At 41.6% G+C, this 27,875-nt stretch overlaps 1 protein-coding gene across 13 annotated transcripts in view; it reads right to left on the reverse strand.

Moving 5' to 3' along the window:
* DMD (dystrophin) overlaps window positions 1-27,875 on the reverse strand; it is a 2,416,375-nt gene that overhangs the window by 156,464 nt on the left and 2,232,036 nt on the right. For 8 of the 13 annotated variants that reach the window (XM_053581215.1, XM_053581214.1, XM_053581218.1 and 5 more), the window contains one exon: window positions 15,205-15,266. In XM_053581215.1, coding sequence (XP_053437190.1) covers window positions 15,205-15,266 — 62 coding nt within the window. Of the gene's footprint in view, window positions 1-15,204; window positions 15,267-21,146; window positions 21,286-27,875 lie in introns of those variants that run through there. The other 5 variants (XM_053581223.1, XM_053581225.1, XM_053581224.1 and 2 more) reach the window with 2 other exon arrangements.

The raw sequence follows: 27,875 nt of genomic DNA on the forward strand, positions 1-27,875 counted from the left end.
TGTGATCAGGTAATCTTTAGTAACTTGGTTAAGAAGAAAAATATTTTAGAAAAATTAGGTGGCTCCCTGAGTGCCAGACTTGAAGACCTACACCTGAGTGTCCCTCGTTATCTGAACTCTTGGTATTTAAATTCAGGAACCCAACAGATTTTCATACAAGAGACACTGGTAGATGGTAATAATGACTAGTACTATGTAATAATAAATAATGTGTAATAATAGTTGTAAGTTTTGAGTAATTACTATGTCAGATTTTCTATCATTTTACATATATTATCTCTAATCCTCACAATACTCCCCAAGGTGAGTATCATCCTAATTACTAATGAAACGGAGGTTCAAAATTGTTAGTAGCTTCCTCTTTGGCCACAGAGAACTGGTGGCAAAACCAAAACTTAAATCCATGTCTCTCCCTGGTTTGGTGCCTACAGCTCAGCGGCTAGGGTGCCAGCCACATACCCCGGGGCTGGCAGGTTCGAACCCAGCCCAGGCCTGCCAAACAAAGACAACTACTACAACAACAACAACAACAACACAAAATAGTCAGGCGTTGTGGCAGGCGCTGTGGTCCCAACTACTTGGGAGGCTGAGGCAAGCCCAAGAGTTTGAGGTTGCTGGGAGCTGTGATGCTATAGCACTCTACTGAGGGTGACATAGTGAGACACTGTCTCAAAAAAAAAAAAAAAATCCCATCCATGTCTCTCCAGCCTCAAAGACAACAACAAACTGCTCTGCTGCTACAAACACTGCCTCCAAACCTTAACTCATAAAGGGACAACAGAAAAGTCACAGTCTGATCAATTAGTTCCCCCACTGAATTCTTCACATACTCTAAAGAGTACACATACCATAGTTTATATTCTAGATTTTACAAATTTATACTTTAAATATATCAAATTATGTTTAATTATAGGGGGTGGGAGAGGCAGAAACCCCTCCATTTAATCCCTGGTCCTTTCCTGTAATAGGATGATTTCTATGTTTCATCTTCTAAAATAATTGCTAAAGAGGGCTACAAAATGGGAAAAAGGATAGATCCCTCCTTTGCCCGAACTTGATTCAATTGGCAAAACACAAAATCTTATAAATAACATTTTTCAAGTGTTCTTGTTTGGTGTATTACCCTCCCCTCATCCAAGTCACTTGATTTGAGTTTACATGCATACTTTCAAAAATTAAGTGCTCTAGAAGAGCGGTACTCAAAATAAGGTCCTGCACAAGTATAGAAATTAAGATTGTTAAGCAATTTTATAGTATCATGACATCCAAATGCATAACCAATGGGTTCATCTCACGGAATAGAGCACATACAGACCAATTTGAGTGCAGCTGAACTTGTGTGGTGAGTTACATATGATATGAATGCGCACTAGTCAGTTTCAGTAGAACCACTAAAAATCTGTATGTACTATATGGTAAAAAGCAACAACAAAAGCTGCCCTTCACTAGTTTGAGAAGACGAGCTCTTAAATTAATAGCCTCTTTACAGAACAAGAAAGCCAAATATAAAACTAATCACTATCACCAAAATTAATGTTCATAAAAATATGTATGTGAATATGTAAATATATGTGTGTGGATCCATGCACACACACACACTCATATATAACATTTGTTCTAGTTATATAAGCTTCTATTTATGAGGGGGCACAAGGACTTTCCCAGAGTTATGCAAGCAATGAAGACTTTGTGGAACAGCAAATTTTAAAACATTCGCATAGAATATCAGCAATTCATAAATAAGCTAATGATTCATCCACTGTGTCATAAGAGAGGCTTTCAGAATATTTTTAGGTCATTTTATTACTACCGTAGAGGGTACAGACTTTAAAAACTCTCTATCTATTTTATGTGAGTGTTCTGACTGTTCTGAATCTCTTTCCAGCAAAATTGCAGCTCCCAAGAGATGTACAGAGGTAATCAGACTTGTGTGCTTAAAAAAGAAATATTGGAAATGTCTGAATAAGAGCAGACATGTTTTTAGATGCCTTTACTCTGCGTGCAAAAATCATCTTCTGCAGACCCAGCTACATAAAATTGTACACATCCAGCACTTTTCTTACAGCTGCAGGTGTAACCTTAATGTTCTTCTTCTTTAGATCAAGTAAACTACAATTTGGTAGCTCTTTTAAAATTGTAAACCAGTTAAAGTCTGAGGGACAATTCTTTCTGAGTTTCCTTCTGAAATAAGCTTTGGGAGATGCAATTCAGAAATACCTGTTTATTTATGTTCTTCAATTAGAAGCTTTAAATCAAGTTATTTGAACAAGAAAAAATATGTAGCGGAATATTTCATTAAATGCCATCAATTTTGATTTGGAAATTACATTTCTATTGTACAAGTGGGGGAAATCATCTGACCCTAAAGTTAAAAGAGCAGATTATTCTTCCTTTTTCTTTTATAAGCAGGATAGAAGTAAAGGAAGAACATTTCTAACCATCTAAATATCACATTTGAATAAACTTCCTGTGCTCATTTTGTCAGGGAGGGGCTAAAGAATGTCATTTGGGATTCCAGAGCTTAATTGTGCTGATAAAGCAGTTTTGTAAATCACGTTCCGAGTAATGTATGTTCCTTTGAGAACAGAGAACCAGGAAGCATAAAATGTGCGTCCTGGACTTGGTTCCTTATCTTCCACCCATACGTCACTAAGAATAAGTCAAATCAAATCTTAAGCCTCAGCCTGCTCAAATCTAAAGGGAAAGAAGGAAAGAGTTTCCTTGTCCACTGATAAGTTAGTATTATACTCCAAATCAAAACCAGGAAGTATACTCAAGGGGATGAGAGCACGGAAGATGTGAAACCAAAATTGATAGGAAACCCAGGTCATATGCCAGCTAATTTATAGCTGTGGGGGATTAAGTACAAGTACGGTCATTTCTGAAATTCTTGCATATTGTAAAGTGCTACACAAATTAAAGCATAATTACAAATACAATTGTCCTGTTATTCATATCCTCCAGGCTACTGGTGACAAAGAGAAATGGGGGTGGCTAGGACCAAGCCTTACTGGAGCCAGGAGTTAAACCAAAACCAGGACTGGACAAGGTGGCTCACGCCTGTAATCCTAGTACTCTGGGAGGCCAAGGTAGGATTGCTCGAGCTTTGGAGTTTGAGATCAGCCTGAGCAAGAGTGAGACACTGTCTCTTCCAAAAATAGAAAAAACTAGCATTGGCTTGGTGCCCATAGCACAGTGGCACCAGCCACGTACATGGAAGTTAGCGGGTTTGAACCAGGCCCCAGTCAGCTAACCAACAAAGACAACTGCAACAAAAAATAGCCGGGTGTTGTGGTGGGCGCCTGTAGGCCCAGTTGCTTGGGAGGCTGAAGCAGAAGAATTGCTTAACCCTAGGTGTTTGAGGTTGCCGTGAGCTATGACACCAGCGCACTCTATCCAGGGTGACATAGTGAGACTCTGTCTCAAAAAAAAAAAAAAAGAAAGAAAGAAAGAAAGAAAAGAAAAGAAAAGGAAAGGAAAGAAAAAAGTAGCATTGTGGTAGGTACCTATAGTCCCAGCTACTCAAGAAGCTGAATCCAGAGGATCTCTTGAGCCTAAGAGTTTGTGGTTGCTGAGAGCTATGATTACATCATGGGGCTCTACCCAGGGCGACAGAGTGAGACTCTGTCAATTAAAAAAAAAAAAATCAAAACCAGACATTTAGATATGAAAGATCACTGTCCAACATGATAATAGGAGATCTAAGACCAACAGAAAGCAAAGGACTAGCCTAAGTTCATACTCAAGCTGGGATCTGAATCTAGATATACTTTCCAAGTCCAGGCATTATGTTAGTGGAAAGTCAAAAAGTAGAGATGTCAACATTAAGCAATACTTAAGGAACTAGCAAAAGCCAAGGAAAGCTAAATATCGAGTAGCTCAGTTTTCAGAATATGCTGAGAAAAGCATTAGGACAAGCTCCTAATACAAAAGTAATTCCGAGTCATTCAGAATTCCAGTTTCTAATCTAGGCGCATCCTCAGGAGGAAATACTTAGGGGAATGTACAAAGCCTACCAGAAGAGAAGGAGAATGAACAAACATCTACAATACCTTTCCTCTTGGGCAAAATGAAGAAAGAGATATAAGGATTTCTATGGTAGTGTTCCTATCTCTCTTATAATTACTCATTAATAATGATATTTATGTATTTTGAAGGAAGCTCTTATCCCCACTGACTTAAATAGGACTTTAGTCCTGCTGAACAATGCCTTTGCAGGCAATAGACATGAGCCTAAGGGCTACATGCTGCTGAACTGCCTTCAAATCAGAAAGATTTTTTAAAAATTTTACTGTTATTTTACTTATTTATTTATTTATTCTGAGACAGAGTCTCACTTTGTTGCCCTTGGTAGAGTGCCGTGGCATCACAGCTCACAGCAACCTCCAACTCTTAGGCTCAAGTGATCCCCTTGCCTCAGCCTCCCTAGTAGCTGGGACACAGGCGCCCGCCACAACGCCCTGCTATTTTTAGAGAGGAGGTTTCCCTCTGGCTCAGGCTGGTCTCGAACTCATGAGCTCAGGTGATCTACCCACCTGGGCTTCCCAGAGTGCTAGGATTACGGGCGTGAGCCACTGTGCCTGGCTCAAATCACAAGGATTTTTAGAGACTTTTCATAAGAATATCTAAAGCATTTTTAAAAAGTGAGAACTTTTACATCATTCCGGTAAGCACCACGCTGGATAGTAGGTTCCAAAACTTGGGTAACAGGTAAGAGGGGTTAGAATCTTCTTCTTCTTCTTCTTTTTTTTTTTTTTATTAAATCATAGCTGTGTACATTAGTATGATCACTTGGTTCATAGACCATTTGACACATTTTCATCACACTAGTTAACATAGCCTTCCTGGCATTTTCTTAGTTATTTTGCTAAGACCTTTACATTCCACATTTACTAAGATTCACATATACCCTTGTAAGATGCACCGCAGGTGTAATCCCATTAATCCCCCTCCCTCCCCTCGCTTTCCCCCTTCTCCCTATTCTTAGGTTGTAACTGGGTTATAGCTTTCATGCGAAAGTCCTAGATTAGTTTCATAATAAGGGTGAGTACATTGGGTACTTTTTCTTCCATTCTTGAGACACTTTACTAAGAAGAATATGTTCCAGCTCCATCCATGTAAACATGACAGAGGTAAGGTCTCCATCTTTCTTTAAGGCTGCATAGTATTCCATGGTAGAATATTATAATGTCAGGAGAGGAGAACCAATACCCCTTGAGAAAAAAACTGGCAGTTAAAAGGGCTTCCACGAAGGAAAAGGAAATCGGAATGAGTAACGTAAGAACATATAATGCATCTACATTTTAATACACTGTGTGTAATAAAGTCCTTTGACTTTCTGAAGCTTAATGATTCTCTCTTCACATTACCCTGTTTTTCTTATATGTCTCCTATGTGAACTGGTATTCCTGTTCCTTATAGATGGTATCGCAAATGTAAAAAACTCACATGGTGATTTAGAAAGGAATCATGGGGGGAGCCACATAAATATTTTATTTACAATTACTAGACCCCTAGTAAGACAGTCCACGAAATGCTTTTTTTAAGAGTATTTTCTAAAAAGCAGCACATATTATGTGTGGGGGGGGAGAGGAGCTTTTTAAAAAATAATTTCTTAAAATTACAGTGATAAACTTACAGACCTAGACATAAATTGTGAGAAAATGATAGGCTTTTAATCATATAAGTGTACTTCATGTAGATTGATATTATATGAGTGTTTCAAAATAAATTCCAGAGCATATTACTGTCTAATATCTACCAATTTTGTAAATAGCATTTAGAGCCTCAAAAAGCTTAAGATTTTAAATCACCAAGATAACCTTATCAGAGCAAGTCTATTAGATTTGTAAAAATGCTAATAGAAATCCAAAATTTGCCTCAGGAATTGAGTATATTATTTACTCCTAAAAAATAATAAAGAATATGCCCTCTCAATAACAAATGGATGGTCCAGAGGAGTCTTATGGGAAACATCTTCAAGAGCCTCCCTATTTGATAACAGCTCGCCTCACTCAGCCTGTAATGTATTACAGGCAGATGGGTGGCATGACCTTTTCCTGTTGTTTATTTTCCTAGAATGTGCATTTTTAAAAATAGGAATGATTGAACTTTTCAAAATCTATTTGTCTGCAGACTTAGCCAAAAGGTATCTCTCGAAAAACTGTGATGACGGCAAGTCATGGAAACAACCTGCCCTACCTTCGGCCCACAGTAAGAGAAAAACAAAATTCTTACACACTTTTGTCCAATATCCTTATTTTAAAAGAAAAGATACCACGACCTACCAAAAGTAGACATGGGACACTTTGTCTTTTATATCCCACTTACCCCCCTGGTCATCGCCACTACTGTTCTATGACTCTTGGGGGTAATCCCAGAAAGACTGTTTTCCAAGTTGTTCTTCGTGATTTCTTACTCATGAAAATCCACAAATGATGCTTTTGCCGAACCGATAATGTGGAGTAAAAAATGTTCTGTAGACTCAAATTCCTGACTGTCCGGTTGTCATATTAAACATGTAAATTGTTTCTTTACTATGTCTTGCTTTGTTTTTATGGGAGCCTGACAATATTTCCCCTCATCACTTGGAATTTTTGTATAGGTACACCACCTAAAAATAAGAAGAAAACACCACTATTTATAACGTTTGATGAAGTCATTTTCAGTCTCTTGGGGATAATCTGAAATTAATCCCTTTACATTACTTTTTTTTTTTTTGAGACAGAGTCTCACTTTGCCGTCAGTTCCTGTTTTTCCTACCACTAATGTTTCTAAGTCTTCTTTTTTGGTAACTGGACATATTTAGAGACTAAAAATGCACGAGATGATGTTATGTTTAAAGTTATCAGACAAAGTCCAGGAGAATCAGAGTTCTTACACATAAATTGTGTATATGTATGAGGGATGTGTGTGTGCAGGGGAGTACTGCTGCTCTGCCATCACAGGTTACCACTGGTTAAGGCATTGCAGCTGTACCACACTAAGGAATGGGGGTACTGATGACGAAACTCTTATTAAATATCTAATTGTAAATGGTATAAATTAATATAGAGGCTCGGTGCCTGTAGCACAGTGGTTACAGCGCCAGCCACATACACCGAGGGTGGCAGGTTCGAACCTGGTGCGGGCCAATTAAACAACTGCAACAAAAAAAATAGCCAGGTATTGTGGCGGGTGCCTGTAGTCCCACCTACATGGGAGGCTGAGGCAAGAGAATTGCTTAAGCCCAAGAGTTGGAGGTTGCTGTGAGCTGTGATACCACTGCACTCTACCCAGGGCAATATAGTGAGACACTGTCTCAAAAAAAAAAAAAAAAAAAAATATATATATATATACATATATATAATTGGAAAAAAAAATGAAAAAGAAAAACACCTAGAATGTATTAACTAGAGACCTCTGACATAAATATTTCCACTAATATTATATTCCTGGGCAGTGCCTGTGGCTCAAGGAGTAGGGCGCCGGCCCCATATACTGGATGTGAAAGATTCAAACCCAGCCCCAGCCAAAAACTGCAAAAAAAAAAAAAAAAAAAAAAACAAAAATACCCCCCCAAAACAAACAACAACAAAAAAGAAGATATTCCTCAACCAGTTAGGCTCAAGTGCTACTTTTTCAGTTCTTAGAAAATGTTTTTGGCTAGGCCGGGAGCGGTGGCTCACGCCTATAATCCTAGCACTCTGGGAGGCTGCAGCAGGTGGATTGTTTGAGCTCAGGAGTTGGAGACCAGCCTGAGCTAGAGTGCGGACTCCATCTCTACTAAAAATAGAAAAACTAGCCAGGTGTTGTGGTTGGTGGCTGTAGTCCCAGCTACTCAGGAGGCTGAGGCAGGTGGATTGCTTGAGCTCAGGCTCACCAGCCTAAGCAACAGTGACACCCCATCTCTACTAAAATAGAAAAACTAGTTGGGCATGGTGGCAGGTGCCTGCAGTCCTAGCTACTCAGAAGGCTAAGGCAAGAGGATCTCTTGTGGCTCAGCGCCTGTGGCTCAAGCAGCTAAGGCACCAGCTACATACACCTGAGCTGGCAGGTTCAAATCAAGCCCAGACCCACCAAACAACAATGACTGCAACAAAAAATACCCGGGCCTTGTGGCAGGCGCCTGTAGTCCCAGCTACTTGGGAGGTGGAGGCAAAGGCAGGAGAATTGCTTGAGCCCAGGAGTTGGAGGTTGCTGTGAGCTGTGATGCCACAGCACTCTACCCAGAGCGACAGCTTGAGGCTCTGTCTCAAAAAAAAAAAAAGAGGATCGCTTGAACCCAAGAGTTTGAAGTTGCTGTGAGTTATGAACACCATAACGCTCTACCCAGGGTGACAGAGAGAGACTGTCTCAAAAGAAAAAAATGTTTTCGGCTTATACTATGCTGTACAGGTCCTGGTGTAAGGGAATACCTGAATGCTTTTGGGGGTCAGACACATAACATAAACATTTGTTAAACAGGTTGGGTGGGGATTTTGGCAAATGAGAGAATGAAATCCTCCGTAGAAGTGGCTGTATTTAGGAACCTATAACATTTCGTGACTACCAGGAACCATTATAGCTTCTACAGCAGAGAGATGTCTGGAGGAGGGGGACAGAGGGGAGAAGCTACATCTGGATATTTTCAGCACATCACCACAGAAGTCAGGTTCAGGTTCTATTAGGAGAGGAGGCCAAATATGGTCTCAAACATTTGACACGCAAGACCATTACATCCTTTCTGCTTTCATGATACCTTTCATGAACTGTGTATAGTTGAAAGCTTCCAACCATTTCATCCAGCTTAAAATAGCAACTAAGACCTAAAATGATATCTCTGGAAGAAAAAATATTAAAAAGAAATGAAAAGGGCTCGGCGCCTGTAGCTCAGCGGCTAGGGCACTAGCCACATACACCGGAGCTGGTGGGTTCGAACCCAGCCCGGGGCCTGGCAAACAACAATGGCAACTACAACCAAAAAATAGCTGGGTGTTGTGGTGGGCGCCTGTAGTCCCAGCTACTTGGGAGGCTGAGGCAAAAGAATTGCTTAAGCGGAAGAGTTTGAGATTGCTGTGAGCTGTGATGCCACAGCACTATACCAAGGGTGACAACATGAGACTCTGTCACAAAAAAAAAAAAAAAAAAAAGAAAAGAAAAGAAAAGAAAGAAAGAAATAAAAAGGCTGGTGTGGTAGCTCACACCTGTAATCCTAGCACTCTGTGAGGCCAAGACTGGTGGATTGCCTGAGCTCAGGAGTTCCAGACCAGCTTGAGCAAGAGCGAGATCCCATCTCTACTAAAAATAGAAAAACTAGCTGGGCTTGTGGTGGTCACCTGTAGTCCCAGCTACTCAGGAGGTTGAGGCAGGAGGATTGCTTGAGCCCAGGAGTTTGAAGTTGCTGTGAGCTATGATACCAGAACACTCTTGCCTGGGGAAACAGAGTGAGACTCTATCTCATAGAAAAAAAGCCAAAGAAGTAAAAGGGTTTTTTTTAGTATGTTATGCTTGTACTTCAACTTTGAAACACTATAATTTGGTGGAGGGGAAGGTATTGCTGGTACTTAACCCTATAGGGCCCCTCAGGGATGTAGACACATAACAAACTAAATCAATCATTCCATATGTACTGGACAACAGTGAAAAAAGTGCCCACTGTTGAGGAAGCCATTATACCCTTTCTAGAAACACCATGGTCTGTTCCAGAAATACTTTTTTTTTTTTTAAGAAACAGAGTCTTACTTTGTCACCCTCGGTAGAGTACCGTGGCGTCACAGCTCACAACAACCCCCAGCTCTTGGGCTTAGGCGATTCTCTTGCCTCAGCCTCCCGAGCAGCTGGGACTACAGGTGTCCACCACAATGCCCAGCTATTTTTTGTTGCAGTTTGGCTGGGGCTGGGTTTGAACCCGCCACCCTCGGCATATGGGGCCAGCGCCCTACTCACTGAGCCACAGGCGCCGCCCCAGAGATGAAAACCTTTCAAGTGACTTTCTATCCATAGGTAAAACAATCAGTTGGTAACTATTTGTAGCAGGGATGTAGTCACCAACATGGACTTACTTAACCGAGTGAATAAAGTCAATGAGATCTGTAAAAGCACCAATAGAAGACCTGGAAAAAATCCTAGTGTATCCCTGTATAGCCCTCATCAGTGCCTCTCCGAAGCTGACTTCATCATCCTGTGACATGTGGGCACTGATGCTATCCACCATGCAGGTTAGCTGGGAGCCTTCTAATGGGCCCCCAATAAATGGGAGATGTTATTTGATGAGTCATCATTTTGAAAAAAATTAGCCCAGGAAATGTTTGATTGTAACAAAAATACTGGAAATATTAGTTCTGAAGGCTGACAAGCAAATTTCTACACCTACCTCACTTATAAGGTATTTGTTGTTAGGCTAAAAAAGAAACGGAATTTCAAAAGGGGTTAGAATTGAGCAATCCTTTATGATGGCTGCATTTTACTACATGCAAATTATACCTCAATAAAGTTGATTTAATAAAAGAGAAAGTTGGTACTAAATGAGCTCTAAAATCCCTTGCAACTGTAAAATTCCATTATCTCTCCAAAATCAAGTGATGCTCAATGTCCCAAGCCATCCCAAATTACCAGTTTTGAATTTAACATAGTACACAAACGACTTAGAAAATTTTACAAATATAATTAAGTGCACATTTAATTCCTATTGAAAATATAAACATCTATCCATTGATAGTCCATAAATAGCTTTTTATCAAACATGTTGAGAAAAACTAGTTGGACGGCAGCACCCATAACTCAGTGGGTAGCACAACAGCCACATACACCCAGGCTCATGTGTTTGAACCCGGCCCTGCTAGCTAAACAATGACAACTGCAAAAAAAAAAAGAAAAGAAAAATAGCCGGGGATTGTGGCAGATGCCTATAGTCCTGGCTACTTGGGAGGCTAAGGCAAAAAAATCCCTTAAGCCCAAGAGGTTTAGGTTGCTGTGAGCTGTTGACACCATGGCACTTTACCCAGGGTGACATAGTGAGACTCTGTCTCAAAAAAAAAAAAAAAAGAAAGAAAAACCAGGTGGGCATGGTGGTGCACACCTGTAGTCCCAGCTACTAGGGAGGCTGAGGCTAAGGCAACAGGATTGCTTTAGCCCAAGAGCTTAGGTTACTATGAGCTGTGATACCACAGCATTTTACCCAGAGCAACAGAGTGAGGCTCTGTCTCAAAAAAATAAATAAATAGGCCGGGCCTGGTGGCTCAAATCTATAATCCTAGCACTCTGGAAGGCCAAGGTAGGTGGATTGCCTGTACCCACAAGTTCGAGACTAGCCTGAGCATGAGTGAGACCCCGTCTCTACTAAAAATAGAAATTAATTGGGCATGGTGGCAGGCACCTGTAGTCCTAGCTTCTCGGGAGACTGAGGCAAGAAGATTGCTTGAAAGCAAGAGTTTGAGATTGCTGTGAGTTATGACACCAGGGCACTCTACCTAGAGCAACAAGAGTGAGACTCTGCATCAAAACATATATAAATAAATAAAGTGGTAGTGAATACTATACAATGAACTGGAAATATGACCATGGTATATTACTTTCAGGTGTAAAAAAAAATAAATCTTTGTAAGGCAGCATGATTTAACGTTCATAAAAATGTATATATAGGGTGGCACCTGTGGCTCAGTGAGCAGGGTGCCGGCCCCATATACCAAGGGTGGTGGGTTCGAATCTGGCCCCCACCAAACTGCAACAACAACAACAAAAAAAGCCGGGCATTGTGGCGGGCGCCTATAGTCCCAGCTACTTGGGAGGCTAAGGCAAGAGAATCGAGTTAGCCCAAGAGTTTGGAGTTGCTGTGAGCTGTGATGCCACTCTACCCAGGGCAACAGCTTGAGACTCTGTCAAAAAAAAAAAAAATGTATATATAAAAAGAAGTTTCTGAACATATCTACTAGATTATTAAGCATTAGTTAACTCTAGGAAGTGGATTACAGTGTCTTTTCTCCTTTTTTGTCAACTTTTCTATATGTTTTTTTTTTTAGAGACAGAGTGTCACTTTATCACCCTTGGTAGAGTGCTGTGACATCACAGCTCACAGCAATCTCCAACTCCTGGGTTTAGGCGATTCTCTTGCCTCAGCCTCCCGAGTAGCTGGGACTACAGGCACCTGCCACAATGCCCTGCTATCTGTATGTTTAAACTTTAAAAAATATCAAAAAGTATAATTCTTGTTTTAAAATAAAAGTAAAATATTCCGGGCAGTGCCCGTGGCTCGGTGGGTAGGGCACTGGCCCCATATACCGAGGGTGGTAGGTTCAAACCTGGCCCCATCCAAACTGCAACAAAAAAATAGCCAGGCATTGTGGCAGGCGCCTGTAGTTCCAGCTACTCGGGAGGCTGAGGCAAGAGAATCGTCTAAGCCCAAGAGCTGGAGGTTGCTGTGAGCTGTGACACTACGGCACTCTACCAAGGGCGATAGAGTGAGACTCTGCCTCTACAGAAAAAAAATAGTAAAATGTTCCAGCCAGAGAACACTGTGATTAGAGTGGAAAAGGTTGTAAGTGGGCAAAGTCCATGTAAACCACAGGTTATAATCAGGAGGCCTATAGACAACTTTAAATCAACTCTTTGACGACAGATTTCTAGTACCTCTTGAAAACTCAGAGGTCCTAAGAAGTCCTGGGCTAGGAAAACAAGCTTACCCAGGACAGGTGCTGCCTAGTTCAGATGGAGCCCTCATTCTCTCATTTGCCAAAAGATAATCTTTCAAATTTTCCACCTGTGCTATAAACAGTCCAGCATTATAAACCAAAAGCACTCTATAGGGGCTGGAAATGTAGCACTTGAAGATTATCCCAATTTTATTTAAATTTTTAAAAGTTTACACATACTTACTGCTAGACTGAAACAACATAATATTACTTGAAATGTATTACCTACCAGTGGCTAGTAGAATTCTAAGTGACATTTTTTTCATATTTTTCCCCATGTTTTTTTTTCCCCCCGAGACACAGTTTCAGTCTGTCACTCTGGGTAGAGTACCGTGGCAACTTCATAGCTCACAGCAGCCCCAAACGTTTGGGCTCAAGTGATCCTCCTGCCTCAGCCTCCCAAAACAGTTGAGACTACACGTCTATTTTCTATTCTATTTTCAGTAGAGATGGGGGTCTCACTCTTGCTCAGGCTGGTCTCCAACTTCTGAATTCAAGCAATCCTCCTGCCTCAGCCTCCGAGAGTGCTTAGGATTACAGGGGTTAGTCACTGCACCCAGCCTTTTTCATGCTTTTGTATTTTTAGGTTTTTGAGACACAGTCTCACTTTGTCGCCCCTGGTAGAGTGCCCTGGTGTCACAGCCCACAGCAACCTCTAACGCTTGGGCTCAAGTGATTCTCTTGCCTCAGCCTCCCAAGTAGCTGGGACTACAGGCGCCCGCCACAATGCCCGGCTATTTTTTTTTTTAAGAGATGGGGTCTCACTGTAGCTCAGACCAGTCTCGAACTCTGTGAGCTCAGGCAGTCTGCCCACCTTGACCTCCCAAAGTGCTGTGATTGCAAGCATGAGCCACCACACCCGGCAAAAAAAAAAAAAAATGAGATCATGTATAATTAGAAAAAAAATTTAAGAAAACCATTTTTTGGCTAATATCACCTCCTCTCTTCCTTAGCGTCTCTATAGCTGCATCTGATTAACCCATGAGAGCCTGTGACAGAAAAGCAGTAACAGCTACACACACATATACACACATGTGCACCATATACCTACACACACAAGGGCTGATAAGTGTGCAACTCATCCTGGAGAATTGCTGACTATCACTCCGGTGACCTTTGAAGTGCTCACCCCTTGGGAAGGTATCACCTACATTAGAGCCTAGCTCACCCTCCAAAACACTTTTTCTGGGACGAGCTCACAAACTTCAGTGTCAGACGTTGTAAGATGACAGCTCTGATGGCCATTCTAGAAAAAGAGTTCCAGGCTCAGCACGTGTAGCTCAGCGGCTAGGGGCTCCAGCCAGAGCTGGCAGGTTCAAACCAGGCCTGGGCCTGCCAAACAACAATGACAACCACAAAAAGAAAAAAAAAAGCCAGGCATTGTAGGGGGCGCCTATAGTCCCAGCTACTTGGGAGGCTGAGGCAAGAGAATCGCTTAAGTCCGAGAGTTTGAGGTTACTGTGAGCTATGATGCCACAGCACTCTACCCAGGGTGACAGCTTGAGACTCTGTCTCAGAAAAAAAAAAGAAAGAAAAGAAAAAGAAAAAGAGTTCCAAAACTGCTTTGAAGGGTGGGCTAGGCGCTGACATCCGTGTATAGCTTCCCAAGGGGAGTGCAGCAAAGGCGACAGTAGTGATATGCAGCAATGAGCTATGTAGCGCTTTTTCTAGGATGAGTTCACGCAAACTTAACATACAGAAAGTAACATACGAACCTCACATACAGAATTTATGTTGAAGCACCCTGATTCCCAGGGGCTTTATTACTTAACTTTAAATCCAAAGAGATCACCTCATGCATTTTAGTCTATAAACATGCCCATTCAGAAAAATGCAGATTTAAAAAAGGAGAGAAGACATGACTTTTTTGATTAGAAAACAAAACAAAACAAGCTGCAACACACAAAAATTCATTTCAAATCATTCGCTGCAGGTCTAAAACAACAGACTCGATGTTCATCAGTTGTTTAAAAGATAGGTGTTTTCCCCCATTTGTATGCTGTGTACCTGTTTAAAAAATTCTATGTTATGAGGAAAGAAAAAAACAAACCTGTCGGGCTCTCACACAAACACAAAACAAGCCATAACTGAAATCATTGAAATGTTCACAGTGATGACCTGCCAGGACTTGGGAATTATGAGCACTGGAAAGATGGTAGAAGATTCCTTTACAGAACATTCCTGGTCTGGCAAAAGCTTTGTCTTGATTTCACGCAGAAGAAATCAGTAAGAACAACTTGAAATACTTTTCTTTCTTCTTGAGGGACAAAAACTGCCATAAATTGCAAGTGTTTTCCCATCCTTTTAGGCAGCAAAGAAAACTGCAAGACCTTTACGCCTTCAATTTTTAGGCATCAATAAAATCTAACACTTATTTTTAAGGAACCTCCGAGAAAAGCAAGCTGATTGTCAGTTTTGAATAGGAAGATGCCATTTCTTTCACCTTTGAAATAATCTAGTGTAAAATTTATATTACAAATGACTGGCACACCACAAACCACTGTATCCTAAAAGTCATTTGTCATCTAACTTGGAGGAAACGTAGTCATGTCCTTACCTAAAGACTGGTAGAGCTCTGTCATTTTGGGATGGTCCCAGCAAGTTGTTTGGGTCTGGTGGCTAAAACACAAAATATAAAGACAGGCTTTAGAATTTTAAGTGGATAGTAAAGAAAAGGGGAAAACAACATGATTTGCTTTTGAACCATTCAGCATCTTTACTTCAAAGGACTTTCATAGTGTAGTAAGGAATGTTTATCTTACAAGCAGAACGGTGGCCCCCAGTCTTTGCTTTCAAAAAAATAAAAAAGCAATGTGAACATTATTTCATTTCGGAATTTGTTTCTTTTTTGCGCCAGAGACCGACTGCACTTCTGTTATCATAAATTGACCTTGTTAGGTAATTGATAATCGAAACTCGGGATTTCTTCACCTGTCCAATGTGGAACATACAGAAAGGACACTGATAATTGACTGTTATTCAACTCTATCAAAGAGATACTGAACATTAGTTCAATAAATATAAATCACCTCACTTCTCATTTGCTTTCACTGCTCTGACGTTTTTCCATTACTCTTTCTCTACATATCCAGATCTCATATCCATGATGCTTGTATTTCATTTCAGCTTAACATATATGCAACACCTGCCTAATATATCATACCTTCCCTCTTTTCATTACCTTTGAATTTTTTTTTTTTTTAATTCAGAACTCTATACACCACTACTCTTCTCCCTCTATCTACGAGGGCCTGAATGAAGCATTTACAGTTCTCTTCCATTTCCTCAAGTGTGGTTGCCTGGTTATGAGCTCTGGCCACAAGAAGAACAAAACACCTTTGTTCCTCATTCAATTACATGAATAAACCCTGGAGAGATAACTACATATACTTTTCCTTACTTTGGCCCATCTACATAAATCACCATAGCATCGTATTTCAAAGTTTTTGGGGATTACATGACAGGCTTTGATACCATAAAACGCAGCCCTGAATGATATTTTGGTACTCATATGCAAAGTCTATTCATAATCTTTAGGGGAGGAAGGGTAGGGATGAAAAGAAAAAAAATAGCTTAAGTGTGGGTACTTGGAGGGAACCAGAAAATATGCAAGCCTTGCACAGAAACAGAAGTTTGGAGAGGCCACAATGTCAAACGGGCTCAGGATATGTTTTGAATTTTAGGGCTCTGTGCCCTGCTGGCTGTGAAATTTAGGACCAAGCCTACTCACCTTGGAGAGTTAAATGATCATTTGACACAGGGAAGTGACCTGTACCTCTTGGTGCTCCATATGTGGTCACCCTTACTATTATTTGGCCCCCAAATTATCATCCATTAAAAGCAAACCATTTGCTGGTTGATTAAAATATAGATGTGGATCCGAATGCAATTAAGTCGATCAAGCCTAAGAAAGACCTTTCTGGGGACAGCACCTGTGGTTCAAGGAGTAGGGTGCAGGCCCCATATATCAGAGGTGGTGGGTTCAAACCCGGCCCCAGCCGGAAAAAAGAAAAGAAAGACCTTTCCTCCTGAGGAAAACAAATACCAGCAATACGTCACCTATGTTTAAAGAAAATAAGTAACAAGGAGAAACATTTAAGTTGGTTTGATAAAAATAACCATAAATCTCACAAAGACAAATGGAAATTACCCAAACTGTACAACTTCAAAAGACCACGCCTGTGACATTTACCATTCAATGACAGAACAGGGAAGGCTACTGAAATCAATTTGCAAGATCTTCACTTGAGAAGTGCTGTTTCACTCTCTTCCAAAGATGTAGTATGTTCATTGCTGTTTTACTTTTCTACAGAAACAATTCACCTGTTAGAAGGGCAACAAGGGCTTACTAGTTGAGGGAAAGTATCAGAGTGACATTCAAGTCTTAAAGAGCAAGAAGAGATGTAGTCTCTATACTTTAGGGGGTTTTAGGAAATCCCATGACCAAAACAATTTATGATCTGGAGAAGGGGCGGGCGGGGCTGGTACTTCATATGCCAGGCACAAGGAGGCTGCAGCTTGCATCTTCATGGAAAAAGTGTTGCTTGTTTTCAGGTACTTTTTAGCTCAGAAAGCGATTGTGTACCATTTCTTTACATAAGTGCAGAGTGAGGAAAAGTTACCCTCTACTGAGCCCACCCTGCATTCAAGCCTACTGCATTTCCAAAGGCCATCCAGATGAAGGCAGAGAGGAAGGAAGAAGAGGGGAAACACATATGCTTACAAGTATAGGCCCTTACCAGGCACAGTGTGTAATAGCAATGTCCCATCTCCAGGACATTGGTGAACATCTTCAATACATCTGCAGAAAAACATTTGGCTGAGCTGATAAAACTGGTCAGACAGAGCCAGACAACTACCCTGAAAAGCCACCGTCTGGAATGAACTTCGAATTGGAGGGACACAGGCAAGAAATAAACTTGTACGGAAAGGAGAGGAAATCAGTGCATACCATTAACAGAATCCCACACAGAATGAATGAGAGCTTCAGGTAGTTCCTCACCTCCAAAATAAATGTCATGACTGTTGACATACCCACATCTCTACCTTTTTAAGGAATTTACTTTGGAAATTAAAAATTATGGAAAAGGATTTAAAAATTATATTTTAATCCATCAGTCCTTAGCAAAATTGTAATTTCCTTTATTGGAAGACAGAAGAAATTCTAAGCCCTCAATTCCATCTCCCATTCGTGAGTTCAGATACTAATTCTTGGTAGGCACTATTCTCCCAATTACCTGTGGTTCTGGGGGACTTGAATAACATAGATAAATAAACACCTCAAACAATTCTAGAAGCCAACTTTTTCCCCTCCAACACAGAATCCTTTTATTTGTAAGCAATGCAAAATAACTAGAAAAACAGATTTAGATTTCACCTTTGCAGTCTTAGTTTCACTTCAATTGCAAACCAGTACTAAGTGAAAGAAGTTGAGGACAAGCAGAAAGAAGAACAGAACGTTGTGATTAATCTTCAAAACTAGAAAAATAATCTTTTAGTCATTAAATGCTAAAAATGCTAGGCAACATAGCTGAAAGGACTTCAGATTTTTTGGTCACCATAAGATGAGCCAAACATCCACTTCAATGTATGTGGGTATTTTCTACCTGTGATGAAACCAAAGCCCTACTAGGACACACTTAGGCCACCCCTGCCCAAATAGATAGGAAAGACAAATACAGACTGAATGAAATAGTAAGCACAAATTTGCATAATTTATATCTAATTCTATTTTGGAGGACAAATCAAGTTTTCATCTGTGATCAACTTAGATTTTAGGGCTGTATTTCTTCCTCTGTGCCTGCCTTCAGAAACAGTAGAGAATTCTCAATAACTCCAGGAGAAGCAGCTCACACTTACCTAGACTATGCACACAGTATAGCAAAATATGTTGTGCTCAGGAGGTGAAAGTGGAAGAGTGGGTGGTAATTGGTTGTTTTTTGGTAATTGTCTCTTTTCCACACTTCCCTCTCCACAAGGGAAACACACTCCCCATATACCCTGTCCAATCAAAAAGGAAATTCTGAAACCTGTTCACATGTTAATGGATCCATCTTTGTTCAGCCTTCCTGAGAACAGCGATGTTCAACATAGATCAGAAGTCTGTATGTACATTATTAACACAGAGATTGGGTTCATAAATAATCCTTAACAAGCTCTTTAAAAAAAATGTTATTGATTTTGGCCTTGCTGGTTCCAAAGCCTAGCATCAGATAAGCCTCTCTGAGCAGTCTTCAAACTAAGATTTCTCTTCTTTTTTTTATTTGTACAAACCACAATAATCTCTTTTTCCCTTTTATTTGAGGCCATGATAGGAACTTGATGCAAATTAAAATATAAAATCACTGACTAAGACAAAAGACCCTGGCAACACCCACTTGTCAATAATAAGAAATTAAAGCATTACTCTACTGAGCACAGGGCTGACCTAATTTCCTACCATACAATTTAAATTTTCTCTCACCTTCTTTAGTTTCAAGTAGTGTGCAAGGTTATTACAACTGCCTCAGAGCTGTTCCTGCTGTCAGTGCTGGAATAATCAGACTTATTGGAATTGCGTTTTAGTTTCTTAAAAACAAACATTAAACACTTAAAAAAAGTAACAAATATCTACTGCTCTCACTAGGGAAATGGCAGTTGCCTAATTAAAATAAGATTTCTTCTGCCACCACTGGTATTTGGTACTGAAAATATTCCGAACATTTGCCTTTAAAAAAAAAAAGAAAAAGAAAAAAATGTCTTTCCACTACTTCCCAGGGAGGAAACTAATCGCTATGCAGTGATATAAAAAGGTAGCGTTCTCTCTCTTGTGATTTGCAGAGGATTAAAGTATGGCTTCATATATAATCTAGAGCCCATTGATCCACACACACAAATGATTTCCCTTTAATCTGGGGATCAGACTTTTTTTCCAGAGGAACCTTGGCATTTGCATGCTAAATTGTTGAACTTGGCTTACATTGCTGGAATACTGGCAGGGTGGGGATGGGAAAATATATTTAAAAGTTTCTGCTACTGTGGGGCAGGGGCTTATATGGGGAGGTATCAATCTAAATAAGCATCAGACATCCTCTTCTAGTTCCCATTTCTTGTTCCCTGGGATATTTAACATTTATTCTGTTTGACTCGAGTCAGGGCAAAGACAATTGCCTCCTCGGTGGCTGTTCCAGCTGTTACTTATCCTCTGTTCTATTTGCTTTTTCAGGTTTAACTACCACCCACCCTCAACTTTAGCCAAAGCAATTTCACTTCAGGGTCGTGTCCAATCCAAGATCAAACAATGATGACTGAAACCAATTCCATGGTGTTTAAGGGTCGGAGACCTTTCATATAACCGTGTTGTTTCATTTGCTTCTCTCACTTCTCCAAGAGCAACTGCGTGTCCTCCAAAGAGGGGTTTGGGAAAAAGGAAATTTAAAAATCTAGGCAAGAAAAATAAAAAGAAAGAAAGGGTAGTGGAGAATGACAAGGAAAGGTGACAGGGATAAAGAAACAGAGGGACCAAGAAGAGTTTATTGATCACGGAAGAATATAGATTTCAATTAAAGACACCACTTAAAGTTCACCACTTAAATCGGACGTATGTTTTCATGATGTTAAAGCAATTTACAATTAATAATATGCCTCCCTCGAGCAACTAAATCCCTTTGATTGAAGCTTCAAACTAACTTCAAATTTAACTGAGATAAGCAAAGTGTCCTGCCCTATTCACTGCCGTGCTCGGACTGGGAATGACAAACTTTGCTTAAAGACCAGCACAAACACCTGGAGGCACGCGAGAGAAGGACACCCCCAGAAATGATTCCACACTCAACCCCAGAGGGCAAAACAGAAACAAAAAGCCCAACCGATCGGGCAAACAACACCCCCCACCCCACACAAACCCTCGATCCTCTCGGTCAACAAATCCTTGACTTCTAGGCTTTGGCTGTTTCTTTCTTTCCTGATTTCTGGAGGTCTTGGGGGCATGGTAGAAACACCGCAGAAAATGCAGCGAGGGAAATGTCAGTTGGAATCCTCGGAAGAAATCAGGCAGAAAGTTGACCTTTTGGCACTTGCAATGCCATGGAAGGTAGAGCCGCGCGCCCCTTCCTTCGGCGAAGTCGAGTGACGATTTAGGAGCAGCCTGCCTCACGTCCACACCGGCAGCCTGGAAAGGAGCAAAAAGCTCCCCCGGCCCGAATCGCCGCGTGAGAAACGCTCTGTCCCCCCTGTGCACGGCGAGAAATCAGCTTTCTCTCTCCGAGCCCATCCCAAAACTGGAGAAAGAGGCTCCCCGCAAGCCCGGCGCTGGGGGAGAAGCCCAGGGGCGCACCTGCAGCGGCGCCGCGGGGACCCGCGGGGACAGGGCGGAGAGGTTCCTAGACGCCCAGACGCCCAGCGCCCGGCGTTCAGCCGCCGCGCCTGTCCAAGTTTTGGCCGCTTCTGCTTGCCCCGTGCTCGCGCCACAAGTGCACGGACTGCGGAGTCCGGAGGGGGCCGGGACCGAGATCCACTTACCCTTTGAGCTGTTCCCTCATGGCTGCACGGGCTCCGCGGTCGGGGGCGGGCGCGAGCGGAGGAGTGAGCTTCCCAGAGCCGCCGGGCTCCCCGAAAGTCGAGCGCCGCCGCCGCCGCCCAGGCTCGCAGCCGAAAGCACTGCGGAGGAGCTGGCGCGGGCGGGCAAGCGGGTGGGTCGGGGAGGGGGCGCTGCGGGCAGACGGGGCGGGGCCGTGCCGGGCTCCGCCCCCACCTAGCGACCTAGGGACCCGGACTCCCAGAGATCGAGCGATGGGGGCTTTCAAAACAAAAAAGGAAAAGGAAAAGAAAGAAAGAAAGAAAGAAAGAAAGAAAGAGGAAGGAGATTTAAGGCAGAACCAGGAACCTGGAAGCCGCACACCCGTTGTGCTAGCACCCCCTTAAAACCTCCAACAAGACTACTTGTTGCCTAAATAAATGACCTATGTGCAAATGACCTCATCGCAGATAATTAAGTGTGTAGGCTTGGAGTTTTCTTTTTTAAAAAATGAAAGAAAAAAGGATCACACACACAATTCTCACTGCCGCCTCCCCCTCAGTTGAGGATTAAAGTGACAGAGTGTTAACGAAATAAAATTCTACTTAGGCTCACACAGGGCTAAGTGGGATTCTTATTTGTGAGGTAGCAGTGGTTCTCAAAATGTAGTTAGCAGTATCACAATCACCTGTAAACTTCTTTGAAATGATAATTCTCCGAGCTACTGAATCAGAAACTCTTGAGTACACTGAAGTTTCAGAACTACTGGTATAGACTCTCAAACACACCACCACCAGTGGTGCTGCGCGGCTTGGTCTGTTAGTATTCTTTTAGGAAAGTCTCGAAGACGTTCATTTCCACTGGCATATTTTATTGGAAAAGTTACAGAGTCTTGGGTGTTCAAATAATTCTAATTGTAGAGTTTTCAGTATGATGATACAGGTTAACTACACACAATTATTTCAAGCTTGGAAATAGTCCAAAAAGAAGAAAGCCTTCATTAGCACAAGCATTTGCCACAACCTTTACATAGTCTTAGATTAGTGTCCAAAGAGTATCTTATGATAAACCCTGTTAGTGTTTCCCTTGTCCTTGTCAGTTTATTTTCTTAGCTTGCCTTTGTTTTTATTTTCTTTCAACCATTTGCTTTTCACTCTCTGTTCTGGTTCATTCATTCTACTTCAATCTACAGTTTCAACACAGTCCCCTTTTTCTTTTTAAATATTCCTTTTTTACTCAACATTTTCCCCCTAGAATGGTTCAGCTGAAAGGACTGTAGACACCTGTGTCCCTTTACCGTATGCTATAGCAGAGCAAAAGAGGCAAAAATAAAGCACATGGAGAGAAACAAAAGGGGGGGCCAGGGTTCTTCATGACCTTTGACAAACCAAATAAAAAGGTAGTTATCACTAAAGACACGTGCACGTAGGTATGATAGGTATTGCTATTTTAAAGTAAATATGGCATCTTTTCTGGCATTTTAGCTCATAAATTGAGACTTCTTAGTATAGTCCTTTAGCCATTTTCACCCAGTGAGTTATGGCAGCAGCTGCTATAATGGTCTGAGGGGGGCACACTAGGATTCGCTTTACGTGAGGTTGTCCTTAGATCTAAGAGTAGATTTTAGGTCTGCCTTTATCTTTGGGAGAGAGAGATTAGTGTTCAGTGATGAGGAAGTAGTGCCCTTTGCAGTCAATCAGTGATAGTAATCTCTGTGTCAGTGTGGCAAATCACTTAAATTATTGTTTATGTTTATTTCAATGAAAAGACAAACCTCCTAGCAAGGACATTTGTAAATATTAGAAATCTATCAAATGAGGATTTGCAACACTTGTGTGGTAAGAGGTGATGTTATTCTTTCCCTCTCCTGTTTTTTGTTTGTTGTTAACATTTTAAAATTATATGCCCAAATTCTGATATTGCTTCTCTAAAATATAAATGCTCAAGTCTATTTTCTCCATTTCCAATTAGAAAACTACTAAGAATGATTCATTGGGGGGGGAAAGAATGGAAAATAATAAATCACTATTCAGAGTTTTAAAAAAATTGACAGATGGCAATCTTCAAAAATACATCTTTAAGTCCTTTTTTAGACTGGAGTTATAGGCACTTGAAGACTTGTTCTCAAATCTTGATGTCATTTTAGAAATTAAATACTGAAAGTATTATTGAGAAATGGCATGGGCATCACACCGATGGTTTTGTTGTCAATTCCAGTCAGATTATGAATTTTGCTTATTAGGGAAAGGCATTTAGAAAAGAACATAATTGATATACCTTCATTTTGTATGTAAATTAGGTAGTGATGCCATGTATGATAATATATTAATTGCATATTTACAGTAGCTGTTTCTTCTTATTATTACTGTTTTGATGTGAACCACAGACATAAAAAGAGCCTGCAGCTCTGCCATCAGAACCAGCAAATCGAAATCCTGACTCCAGAACCTACCAGGAGCTACTTGTCCCCCGTACCACTGCCTGAACTGTGGTGGTACAAGGCTTGAAACTGAGACAGGGCTTGATTCATTGTGAGATAGGCCTGTGTTTTCTCTAGTGTGTTCATTGGCAATCTCACTGATGGCCAAGAACAAAGGAGAGTAAATTTGCTAGAGATAAGGGTAAAGAAGAAATGAGATGAGATGAGGTCAAAGAAGGTGGTCCAGTATGTTTCCCGTAGCCAAAACTCTAGTCTTTGAACCACTTAAACTTCAAGGTTACCTTAAAAAACTAAGGATCTCTGTGACCTAAGGGGCTGTGCTGGATACACCCACATTCTCCCTCCATCTCTATTCTCTTTCTTCTTCTGCTCTGTGCCCCAGGAGGCTGGACCTCTGAAGGACATCAGTCAGGCTCCCTTGCCCTTTGGCTTCCTTTTGCTTTCAGCCAATGGGAGACAGTGAGGAAAGGCCTATAGAATGAAATGGGATGGCAGGAGGCGAGTGATGCCTGTGTATTTATTCCCCAGGCTCCTTTCTGCTGGCCTTTGGCCTGGTAGCAGCTGAGTTCTTCCAACTGCAGCCACCAGTCTTAGTGGGTAGTCCTTTCCTACAACAGTCTTCTGCAGGTTCCCCAAACAGTTTCCTCCCCTACCCCTTTGGGCAACTGTTTGCCTTTTTTTTCTCTCTCCTGGCCTTCCCAGATCTTTGTAAATAGCCTTTTCATCCTATTCTCTTCAAGTATCCCTTTCAAATATATCATCTGTTTCTCCTAGAACCCTCACCAAACGGGGACCTACCCAACCAAGACCGCCCTCTGGGGCAAATAGACTGGATACCGGAGGGGATTATTGATAGAAGAGAAAGTCAGTGTCCTCTGTCAGAGCTGAAAAGCAGACTAGACTCATTTATTGGACAAATATTAGTATAAGCCTCCTCCTCAGTAGGCCCACAAAGGGCTTCTGGCCTGTGGAAGGTAAAGGCAAACCAGTAATTATTAATGGTGACGGCAGCAAGTGTGTAGGTAAAGAGGCTGCCAACAGCTTGTTCCTCCCAAGAGCTTCAAGGCTCTACTTGATCTTTTTTTTTTTGAGACAGAGTCTCAAGATGTCACCCTGGGTAGAGTGCCGTAGCGTCACAGCTCATAGCAACCTCAAACTCTTGGACTTAAGCGATTCTTTTGCCTCAGCCTCCCAAGTAGCTGGGACTACAGGCACCTGCCACAATGCCTGGCTATTTTTTGTTGCAGTTCTTGTTGTTTGGCAGGCCAGGGCTGGATTCGAACCCTCCAGCTCCAGTGTATGCGCCTGGCGCCCTGGGCACTTGAAATACGGGCGCAGAGCTGCTCTGCTTGATCTTGAAGGAGCTAAGGAAATTTCACCCCAAAATATAACTACTTGGCATAAAGAATACACTGAATTAAAGGGCATCCAAAATCAGAAAGCATTTGTAAGGGGCTTTTCCTGTAGCTACATAGGACATAACTGACTAGAAGGAAAGTTCAAAAGGGGGCAACTAACTTCCTTTCCTTCTCCTAAAATAATTTTGAATTATTTGAGGCAGGTGTGCCACAATTTAGGTCCTCAAATAATTTAAAACACAATACCTGTCTCTCAGGTTAATTTACAAGTCAATCTGTTTCCCCTCATCTTTTCATCCTCCCTAACCACTTGCTGTACCCATTCTCCACATTCTCCCTTTCCCCCACTTCTGAAAGGCATTTATGAAGGTTTCTGACCATGTTTGAGACATTGGGTAATCTTGTGATTCTCCCCACTCCCTTGGTATTTGGAAATAAACATTTTTCTTATTAATCCACCTTAATTGTGAGTTGATCTTTCAGCAAACTTTTAGAGCAAAAGGGCAAAGTTCCCCTTGCCCCCAATATTTTGGAGAGAACGCCAAGACAGAGGTTAGAGAGGTGGACAAATTGAGAAGGGCCTAGTGTAATAATCCTGTGTTTGACCTATATCCTGAAAAGTATTGGGGGGAGCTTTTTAAAGAAGGAATTTAAGCATTGAGTATGGCTCTGTCATACTTGTCATTTAGAAAAATCTCTCAGGCAATAGTGTAGGGGCTTGATCAGAAGAGAGTCTGGAATCCAGAGACATATACAAGGTGACTGCAATATGATGAGGATCTGAACTATGACAGTGGCACAGGGGGTGGACAAATGATAGAAAAAGGTATAAATTATAGGAGCCTTGACTATATGAATAGAAGACAGTGAAGACCTAAAGAAATAGTTCTCAAGTTCTAAAGATGCCTACTGGAATCACCTGGGGAATGTTAAAAAATTTGGATGCCTGGGCGGCGCCTGTGGCTCAAAGGAGTAGGGTCCTGGCCCCATATATCAGAGGTGGTGGATTCAGACCTGGCCCCCAGCCAAAAACTGCAAAAAAAAAAAAAAGTTATCAAAATTTGGATGCCTAGGTGCCATCACCATGAGATTTGGATTTAATTGCTCTTGGGCATTGGGATTTTTAAGGCTGTCCAGGTGATTCTAATATGCAACCAAGTTTGAGGGCCATTGACCTTGAGCAACAACCAAGATGGGATAAGTAGCATTCTCTAAGCTAGGAATTTCTTGAGGAGAGGGAAGAAGAGGGGAGGGGAGGGATGATGAATTCAGCCTTGAACGAAATGAGTTGGAAGTGACAGTGTGATGTAAAATGAAGGCATCCAGGAGGCAGTTGGAGATCTGTGTCTGGAGCTCAGAGAGAAGGCTTCTGGATTAGAGCTGCAGATCTTCAATGTCTGTGTTGCAAGGGTCTTGGGTTTGAATGAGCCCATCGATTAGAGGGTGTGAAGGGCCAAGGGCAGAGGCCAGGCTGTTCCTACCTTCCACAAACACATCTTTTTTTTTTTTTTTTTTTTTTATTACTAGGCTGCTGTGGTTTCAACATTAGCCTGATGTTAACAGTGTAAAATGAGGAGCAAAATGGGAAATGAGAAAGACAAGAAATGGTTTGCACTAGGCATCACCTGGAGATGACCCTGAGGGACCAGGGGCCAGCTTCCCTCTAGCTTTAAGAGTCTCTACCTGAATTGCCTTTTGTTCCCTAACCAATTTGAAGTATAACCTGCATCATTTTATAAAAAGCCATTTGTGGCTCATGCCTGTAATCCTTGCACTCTGGGAAGCTGAGGTGGGTGGACTACTTGAGCTCATGAGTTCAAGACTAGCCTGAGCAAGAGCGAGACCCCATCTCTAAAAATAGCCGGGCGTGTGGTAGGCGCCTGTAGTTCCAGCTACTTGGGAGGCTGAGGCAAGAGAATAGACTATATGAATAGAAGTTTGAGCCCAGGAGTTTGAGGTTGCTGTGATCTATGACCCCACACCATGGCACTCTACCCAGGGTGACAAAGTGAAACTCTGACTCAAAAAAAAAAAAAAAAAATCCATCTGGAGTGCATGTATTGCTTCAATTAAGCATAATACATATATATATATGTATTTTTTGTAGAGACAGAGTCTCACTTTACTGCCCTTGGTAGAGTGCCGTGGCATCACACAGCTCACAGCAACCTCCAGCTCTTGGGCTTACGTGATTCTCTTGCCTCAGCCTCCCGAGCAGCTGGGACTACAGGCGCCCGCCACAACGCCTGGCTATTTTTTTTGTGGCAGTTTGGCCGGGGCTGGGTTTGAACCCGCCACCCTCAGTATATGGGGCGGGTGCCCTACTCACTGAGCCACAGGAGCCACCAGCATAATACATATTTTATAGAAAAATGTCAACATCTGGGTATCCAGTAAATGCATATGAATTCCATGTTTACCTTCACATAGTACAAGTATTAGCCATGAACAGTAAGTGAATCAAACATCTAATGAATGCTTACAATGATGGTGAATCATTGCTGGTTAGGGCAAATACCATGGCATATTAATTAAAATATGTATAACAATCCCTCTAGATCGATCTGAAGCCAACATCTTCTGGATATAAGAATATCCAGACAGTTCACATTAACCAGCAAATGAAGAGGCCTCTACATGCAGACAGAGAGCACTTCACACCCACACAAAAGCCTATTTTTCCAGGCCCTTCCTCTGCAGGGAGGCAGGGTAAGCCAGGCTGAGAAAAGTTCTCTGAGCCACCTGCCATCTAAACCAGAGATTTCACCAGACAGGTTCCAGATAAAGTCGAGCTCTGCTTCACTCTCATGCAGTTTTCTTTTAAAGATTTCTCAAAGCTTTCCAGAGCCACCTATATCGAACCGAACATCAAAAAAGATGTGAAGTTTAGAATCTTCACTGAAATAAAGCTACACTTCATTAACCTCACAGGCTGG

This window comes from Nycticebus coucang, chromosome X (genome assembly GCF_027406575.1).
Source record: "Nycticebus coucang isolate mNycCou1 chromosome X, mNycCou1.pri, whole genome shotgun sequence".
NCBI classification, from domain to species: Eukaryota; Metazoa; Chordata; class Mammalia; order Primates; family Lorisidae; genus Nycticebus; species Nycticebus coucang.